Source organism: Protobothrops mucrosquamatus, unplaced genomic scaffold (assembly GCF_001527695.2).
Source record: "Protobothrops mucrosquamatus isolate PMUCROS unplaced genomic scaffold, P.Mucros_1.0 scaffold1777, whole genome shotgun sequence".
In the NCBI taxonomy this organism is placed as follows: Eukaryota; Metazoa; Chordata; class Lepidosauria; order Squamata; family Viperidae; genus Protobothrops; species Protobothrops mucrosquamatus.
The window spans coordinates 33960-43042 of record NW_015387915.1 but is presented as its reverse complement, the minus strand read 5'-3'; the positions used below and the strand labels follow the sequence as shown (position 1 = coordinate 43042).

Genomic DNA, 9083 nt, shown 5'->3' with positions numbered 1-9083 from the left:
CCTCCTCCTCCTCCTCCTCCTCCTCCTCCTCCTCCTCCTCCTCCTCTCTACAAATCCCACTCCCTTCTAACACTGATGATGTTATTTAGTTGGATCATGAAATGTCTGCAAGAAAACAATAAAGCTCAGAGAGCATCAAGGACCCCACAGTTTCCCCCCTCCTCCTCCTCCTCCTCCTCCTCCTCCTCCTCCCTCCTTCTTCCTCTCCACAAACCCCACTCCCATCTAACACTGATGATGTTACCTAGTTGGATCATGAAATGTCTGCAAAAAAACAGCCAAGCTCAGAGAGCGTCAAGGACCTCAGTTTTCCTCCTCCTCCTCCTCCTCCTTCCTCCTCACACCAGGAAGACAAGTGGCTCTTCCCGTAACGTCATCCTAGGCCAGAGGTCCCCAACCTTGTTGGACACCAGGGACCGGGACCGGCCCACAGACTGGGGGTTGGGGACCCCTGTCCTAGGCCACCTCCCTCCATCAGAGTCACTTCACAAATGGGCGTCGCAACTGGGAAGGTTCAAAGCCGACAAGCATCCGACTGCCTGCACAGAGCACCAACGCGTCTCCTCACTGAAGTGGTACCTATTTATTTACTCGCATAGAACATGCGCTTTCGAACAGCTAGGTGGGCAGCAGCTGGAGCGAGTGACGGGAGCTCGCCCTGCCATGCAGGGCTAGGACTCAAACTGCCGGAGCAAAACCCTTTTCCAGCTTCATTAAGCCACCGTGTCTTGTTACCGCTTGGAATGCGAATCCATTTCTCTGCTCCAACCCCCAAATATGTCCCTTCAAAAATTCTTCAGAGGTGCTGAAAAATTCTGCTGGGCTTAACAAAGGCCCCAAAGCAGAAGAGCTTGGAAAGCGGTGGGCCCAATTTGGTTTACCATGGGTCAGGGCGTCGAGCTGCTCCTGCAGCGTGATGGACGCGTTGTAAGTCCGGAAGACCTTTGCCGTCAACCCATCCATCAGGTCCTGGAGATGTTTGTTCAGCGTTGCTGTCTGGAAAGCCAAGTGGGGGAGTAAAGTTAGAGGAGAAGAGCAGGAAGAATAGCGCCCCTAGGTAAAAGCTTGGAGTTGACCCTCAATTTCGGGAAGATACAGGTAGGAATTTAACTCAGGAATACCCCGATGTTTCCTGCAACTCAAAAGTAATTCCTTTCTCCCTAAAAGCTAGCTTAGGTTTGGGACTAATCCACTTCCCATCATCTTTAGTCCAGGAGAAAGCAAGCTATGAGTTTTGTGATGGTAACGAAAGCTACTTCTGCCATATAGTCTAGGACAGGGGTCTCCAAACTTGGCAACTTTTAAGACTTGGAATGGCTGGCTGGGGAATTCTGGGAGTTACAAGTCCACAAGTCTTAAAGTTCCCAAGTCTGGAGATCAGGAGACCAGGAGACCTGAATTGAAATGCAAATGGAAGATATCCCAAAAAAACTACCCTACATAATACCACTTTACAATGCCTTAGTAAGGCCACACTTGGAATACTGCATTCAGTTTTGGTCACCACGATGTAAAAAAGATACTGAGAGAAAGATACTGTACTCTAGAGAAAGATACTGTACTCTAGAAAGAGTACAGAGAAGAGCAACAAAGATGATTAGGGGACCGGAGGCTAAAACATATAAGGAACGGTTGCTGGAATTGGGTATGTCTAGTTTAACGAAGAGAAGGACGAGGGGGGACAGGATAGCAGTGTTCCAATATCTCAGGGGCTGCCCCAAAGAAGAGGGAGTCAAGCTCTTCTCCAAAGCCCCTGAAGGCAGGACAAGAAGCAACGGATGGAAACTCATTAAGGAGAGAAGCAACTTAGAACTAAGGAGAAACTTCCTGACAGTAAGAACAATTAACCAGTGGAACAACCTGCCTCCAGAAGCTGTGAATGCTCCAACACTGGAAGTTTTTAAGAAGAAACTGGACAGCCATTTGTCTGTAATGGTGTAGGGTTCCTGCCTGAGCAGGGGGTTGGACTCGATGACCTCCAAGGTCCCTTCCAACTTTATTATTATTATTGTTGTTGTTGTTGTTGTTATTATTATTATTATATTGAATCTTTATCTTCTTCCACCGCAGAACCCCAAATTACATACACTAGATCCCCAATAATCTCCAGTCCCCACCATCCAGTCAGAGCTGAAGAAGCTTCTTGAATGGAAAGCGAAACATCTTCAAATAAAAGACAAGACAGTCCAGTTGCCTCTTGAAAAAAACAGCACCCTTGGGACTCTGAATTAGATCCACACTTGCTTACGCAAACTGAGTCATCACGTAATTTCGCACCACCGTGTCCTGGATTAGTGATGGACCTCCATCCCCACCTCCCACTCTGCCTCAAACCTAGTGAGAGACTAGAATACCACTATACTCTCAGTAAGAAAACATGGAAGAAGTTTATGGGGAAAAAAACCTAAAAATTACTCTAGCAACCTCCTACAAGGAAAACCTCTATAAGATGTTTTATAGGTGGCACCTCCCTCCCACAAGATTAGCACGAATGAACAAGGGGGAAAACCCGATATGCTGGAAGTGTGGAGAGACCGTTGGGAATTACTACCCCATGTGGTGGCAATGCCCAAAGGCACAAAAATTTTGGAACTTATTAAAGAAATGGCTGGAAGAAATTTTGCTAATAGATATAGAGGCCACACCGGATTATTTTTTTTAATTGGGAATTATAGAAAGAAAATATAAGAAAGATACAAATTATTTACTACTGCATATAGTAACAGCGGCACGAATAGCCTTCATTCAAAAATGGAAAGAGAAAGATACTCCAACCGAAGAGGAAATATTACTGAAAATTTTCAATTGCGCTGAAATGGATAGACTTACATGGGAACTCAAGGATAAAAGTGAAACTAAGTACTACAAAATCTGGGAACAATTTTATGATTGGATAGACAATAAGAGGNTAGCCAAGACAAATGTATAGTGTTAGAATAAAATATAGATTATAGACAAATGTTTATTTAAAAGATAAATAGATATACAGAAATAAGGGAAAAAGTGTTAACATTATATTATAAACTAACTGTATCCGGCCACGCGTTGCTGTGGCTCAGTCTGGTTAAATGGAAAAGAAAGAAAAGAGAAGGTGCACGTTTCTAATATGTTTAATTTCACAATGCTTGTGGGTATACAATATTTTTTGTTGTTCCATTGTCTGTGCATCAATTCCAACGCAATGTCACGCGAAATAATTAAATCAAAATGAAAATAAATCAAAATCTATGAAAATTCTATTGAACAATGCAATCGGAAACATTGAAATGGAATCGTAAAATTGGAAATTTGGAAATCGTAAATGGATCATAAATCGGAAACATTGAAATGGAATGGTAAAATCGTAGCGTGTGTTGCTTTTACGTCCAACGGATGGCGCTGTTTTTCAAAAAAAGCATGTTTTTACCTGTCACAGGTGTGGCATCTATATAATAGTAGGTATATAAAAACACGCGCGTATTCGAATGCAACGTTGTGTCAAAATTTCAAAGCAATCGGTGAAGAACTTTCGGAGATTTAAGATTTTGAACAAACGATTTACATTTTTATTTATAGATATAGATATATAGAATATAGATATAGAAGATAGAAGATAGTGAGCAAAGCTCAAGAACTATATGTTTATATGAGTACCAATACTACTGTAAAATGTCGGAAGATGTATGGAACCAGTGACGTCATATCTATGTCCAATGTGTTTTTAACTTTGTATTATTAATAAAAATTTATAAAAAAAAAAAGAAAGAAAAAAGAAAACATGGAAGACAAAAAGGGAGTATAAAATTCAAGGTCACCGTGCACTTACAGAGAGCTTTTCAAACAGATTGTCTCCAGGTTCTTTATCCTCCATGAACAACGCCAAGTTCTTGAACACCTGCAGCAAAGACAGATCTCACAAGTAAGACCCTCAAAAGAATTTGACCGCGTCTAAAACACCGCGGTGGATGCAGCATCAGACCTACAAAGATCTGAAAGAGAGACCTGGGCTAAGAGAGAAGATCCGAGGTCATCAATTGTTGGGAGAGCCAAAGTTGCCTACCCCTGCCCTATACCAACTCGGATAAACGGCTGTCCATTCTCTTAAAAATCTCCAGTGATGGAGCACCCACAATTTCTGGTGGCAAGCTGTTCCACTGGTTAATTGTTTCCACTGTCAGGAAGTTTCTCCTTAGTTTTAGGTTGCTTCTCTCCTTGATCAGTTTCCATCCGTTGCTTCTTGTCCTGCCTTCAGGCACTTTGGAGAATAAGTTGACCCTCCCCACTCTTCCTTGGGGCAGCCCCTCAAATATTTGGACAATTGCTATCATATCATCCCTAATGGGGGAGTTGTCATCTTAGAAGCTGTATCTGTCTTACAAACCCTTTCTTTCTTTTTTTATTAAATGTTTTATTGAGTTTTATAAGGGTAGGGGGTTGGACTAGATGACCTCCAAGGTCCCTTCCAACTTTACTATTATTATTATTATTATTATTATTATTATTATTATTATTATTATTATTATTATTATTATTATTATTATTATGAATCATCGTACAGTCAGCCAGATGTTCAGACTGGATTTGGCATTTTGTCTACCTATCGAGTCCTTCCCAAGGACCTGGGATAGGCAGATGTGGATGTTTGATGGTATTACAGATATCGTCGCAGGATGGAAGCAGTTCCTAGTAAGACCACCTTTTGCAATTGACTAATAGCAAATTATTATTATTATTATTATTATTATTATTATTATTATTATTATTATTATTATTATTATTATTAGATCGGTATGGATATTGGATGGGGTTAGTGGATGGGGTTGGGATAAGGGTAGGGGTAGGTACAGTCGTGGGGTGACCCCCAGCAAAAAATTCAACGCTTTAGCAAGCAGACTTATCGTCCGGGTACAAATATTAAATGACAGTAATTAATATAATACAAAACAGTTACAATCACTAATAATGAGAATAATCATAAAAGTAAAGCTTAGTTAATAAATATCATTCATCCAAACTTCACCGTCCTTTCTCGTTCTATCGTATTATTATTTATTATTATTTATTTATTTATTAAATTTATATACCGCCCTATCTCCCTTGCGGGACTCAGGGCGGTGAACAGGCTAACCATTGCTAACCATTCATAAAAAATTTTCCCATGTTTTGAAATAAACTGAATCTTCTTTCTCTTTAAATCTCTAAAGTCAATCTGTCCATTTCTGCACATTCTAAGATGTTCGTAATTCTAGTCTTACAAACCTTTTCAAGGGCTTATACAACATAGAACCACAGGGTTGGAAGGGACCTTGGGAGGTCTTCTAGTCCAACCCCCTGCTCAAGCAGGAGAATCTAGACCAGGGGTAGTCAACGTTGGCTCTTTTATGACTCGTGGACTTCAATTCCCAGAATTCCTGAGCCAGCTTAGCTGGCTCAGGAATTCTGGGAGTTGAAGTCCACGAGTCATAAAAGAGCCAAGGTTGACTACCCCTGATCTAGACCATTCCAGACAAGTGGCTGTCCAGTCTCTTCTTAAAAACCTCCAGGGATGGAGCACCCACACCTTCTGGTGGCAACTTCTGTTCCACTAATTCACTGATTTTCCGGGAGATTTCTCCAACGGGTTTCTTCCAGGTGTTTCGGAACTACAATTTCCATTATCACCAGATCCCAGACTGGGAAAGGCCAGCTAGCCTAAACTCTCAGGGCGAAGCGCCCGGTTGGATAGGGCCACCTCCTAGCTCACCTGCTTCTCCACGGGCACCTTGTTGTAGTAGCGGATGCAGTCCTTGCCCAGGAAGTCAAACTCCACCACGTTCTCCTTGCCGCCCTGCCGCGGGTGCAGCGCGACGTGCTCCACTCGCAAAGAGCAGCAGCCCACCGTGTCGGCCGTCTCCCCTTCCTCCTTCTCGTTCCCCGTCCTCAGGGCCAGCTGCGAGGGGCCAAAGAAGGATGTTTTCAGCCAGAGGGTCAGTTTTTCCCCAAGAAAAGGGACTCGCCAGAACTCAAGTTTTTCACATAGGTGCCTGACCTCTTCCCAAGGATCCTGCGGGATCCTTGGGAAGAGATGCGGGGAAGGATCCCAGCCATTTGGACGGCGATAAACCCCTTCTCACCTTATCGATGAAATAGAGCGCGACGGAGATTTGTCGCTTCTTCGGCTCCTTGGACTTCCAGTCGGCCCGGTACTGGCAGCGGATCCGGTGGACCACCTTCTTCAAGCGACGAGCCACCTCGTATTTCTGCCAGTCTTTCTCCCCCTGGAAGAAAAGGGGACTGTTGCAAGATTAGCAGTTTTGCAAAGTCCTCTGTTTGTCTGTCTGTCTGTCTGACTGGTGTGTGTGTGTGAGAGAGAGAGAGACAGACAGAGAGAGAGACAGAGAGACAGAAAGAGGGGGAAAGAGAGAGAGAGAAAGAAAGAGAAAGAGAGACTGGGAGAGAGAGAGACACAGAAAAAGAAAGAGAGAGAGATAGAAAGAGGGGGAAAGAGAGAGAAAGAGACTGGGAGAGAGAGAAATAAACACAGAAAAAGAAAGAGAGAGAAAGGGGGGAGAGAAAGAGAAAGAGAGAGACTGGGAGAGAGAGAAATAGACAGAAAAAGAGAGAGATAAAAAGGGGGAGGGAGAGAGAAAGAAAGAGAAAAAGAGAGAGAGACTAGGAGAGAGAGAAATAGACACAGAAAAAGAGAGAGATAGAAAGGGGTAGAGAGAGAGAAAGAAAGAGAAAGAGAGAGACTAGGAGAGAAAGAAATAGACACAGAAAAAGAGAGAGATAGAAAGGGGGAGAGAGAGAGAGAAAGAAAGAGAAAAAGAGAGAGAGACTAGGAGAGAGAGAAATAGACACAGAAAAAGAGAGAGAGAGAAAGAGGGGAGAGAGAGAAAGAAAGAGAAAGAGAAAGACTGGGAGAGAGAGAAATAGACAGAAAAAGAGAGAGATAGAAAGGGGTAGAGAGAGAGAAAGAAAGAGAAAGAGAGACTAGGAGAGAGAGAAATAGACACAGAAAAAGAGAGAGATAGAAAGGGGGAGAGAGAAAGAAAGAAAAAGAGAGAGAGACTAGGAGAGAAAAATAGACACAGAAAAAGAGAGAGAGAAAGGAGGAGAGCGCAAGAAAGAGAAAGAGAAAGACTGGGAAAGAGAGAAATAGACACAGAAAAGGAAGAGAGAGATAGAAAGAAAGAGGGGGAAAGAGAGAGAGAGAGACTGGGAGAGAGAGAAATAGACACAGAAAAAGAAAGAGAGAGAAAGAAAGAGGGTGAAAGAGAGAGAGAGGCTGGGAGAGAGAGAAATAAACACAGAAAAATAAAGAGAAAGGGGAGAGAGAAAGAGAAAGAGAGAGACTGGAAGAGAAGAAATAGACACAGAAAAAGAGAGAGATAAAAAGGGGGAGAGAGAGAGAAAGAGAAAGAGAGAGACTGGGAGAGAGAAAAATAGACACAGAAAAAGAGAGAGAGAGAGAAAGGAGGAGAGAGAAAGAAAGAAAGAGAAAGAGACTGGAAGAGAAGAAATAGACACAGAAAAAGAGAGAGATAAAAAGGGGAAGAGAGAGAGAAAGAAAGAGAGAGACTAGGAGAGAGAAAAATAGACACAGAAAGAGAGAGAAAGGAGAAAGAAAAAGAGAGAGCCTGGGGGAGAGAGAAATAGACACAGAAAAAAAGAGAGAAATAGAAAGAAGAGAGACAGAGGAGAGAGAGAGAGGAACAGAGAAAGAGAGAAGAATAGAATTGAAAATATGGAATGGAACAGAACAGAACAGAACAACTTCATTGCCACTTTAATCGCACACTAATCAGCAGACATTAAAATGAGATTTCCTGGCATTCAGCTCTCTAAGGGATGAGAGGGATGAGGAACTTCACCTTCAGCCTGGAACTCGGGTTCAACATGATGTACTTGATGGAGCCCTGGATGTTCTCCGTCCAGGAGGCCAACCAGGTGACTGTCTTGTCGCACCTGACTTCTTTCCACTTGTGACCTCGCGGAGGCCGGGGCACCTTTGAATCTCTGGGAGGGAGGGAGAAGGAAGAAAAAAAGAAAAAAAAGGGGGGGGGGAACAGGAGGGAGTTTTAAAAGTTTAAAACTTTTAAAGTAGGACACCAAGAGAATTGCTCTTCCATAAAATCTCTTCACCCTTTGTTGGTAATTGGATCACCCAGCCAGCTTTCAGGCTTAAGGCGGGACTAGAACTCGAGTCTCCTGGCGATTGGCCTAAAGTCACCCAGCCAGCTTTCATGCCTAAGGCAGGATTAGAACTCCCAGTCTCCTGGCGATTGGCCCAAAGTCACCCAGCCGGCTTTCAGGCCTAAGGCGGGACTAGAACTCCCAGTCTTCTGGGGATTGAACCAAAGTCACCCAGCCGGCTTTCAGGCCTAAGGCGGGACTAGAACTCCCAGTCTCCTGGGGATTGAACCAAAGTCACCCAGCCGGCTTTCAGGCCTAAGGCGGGACTAGAACTCCCAGTCTCCTGGCGATTGGCCCAAAGTCACCCAGCCGGCTTTCAGGCCGAAGGCAGGACTAGAACTCACCATCTCCTAGTTTCTAGCCTGGCGCCTTAACCACTATACCCAACTGGCTCTCTTTCAATTAGCAAAACAAAGCCCGAACAGAACGTTTAAATGAGGAGGATAGGGGAGGTGAGAACATTCAAGTCCCCTCCCTGTCCATCTTAAAGCCTGCCAGCTGGAGAATTCTGGGAGTTGAAGTCCACCCACCCTAAAAATTGCCAAGGTTGAGAAACACGGCCATAGACAAGACCTCGTTACGCAATTGGAGACCCACTGGCTACAATTGATGACGATGTCTTCCGGCATGATCCTCTTCTTCAGCATCCCCATTTTGGGGTGATCCCCTCGGCCCCGGAATAGGCCTGGCGGCTCGGTCTTGAAGTTGCCGATCTTCTCCCGATGGCCATCGATGACGCAGTAGCCGTATTCCTGTTGGATCCTGTCTGCCTCCTCTTTCAACCTCTGTTGAAAAGATACACCGTAATGAGCAATGATTTCCAAGGAAAACGCAACGCTGGTCTGGATAAATGGGGAATGGGAGTAAGCATCGGATGGTGCAAAATAATGGACGGGAAGGGAAGGTAGCACAGGGTTGAACTGGGGGGG

General features: G+C 44.0%; 1 protein-coding gene across 1 annotated transcript in view; it reads right to left on the bottom strand.

Annotated features, from left to right (window-relative positions):
• Positions 1-9083, bottom strand: part of LOC107293932 (DNA topoisomerase I, mitochondrial-like) — a 35464-nt gene that overhangs the window by 10866 nt on the left and 15515 nt on the right. The window contains 6 exon segments of the mRNA XM_015823119.2: positions 882-996; positions 3806-3874; positions 5723-5908; positions 6093-6236; positions 7833-7977; positions 8752-9074. Of these exon segments, the coding sequence (XP_015678605.2) occupies positions 882-996; positions 3806-3874; positions 5723-5908; positions 6093-6236; positions 7833-7977; positions 8752-9074 (982 nt within the window).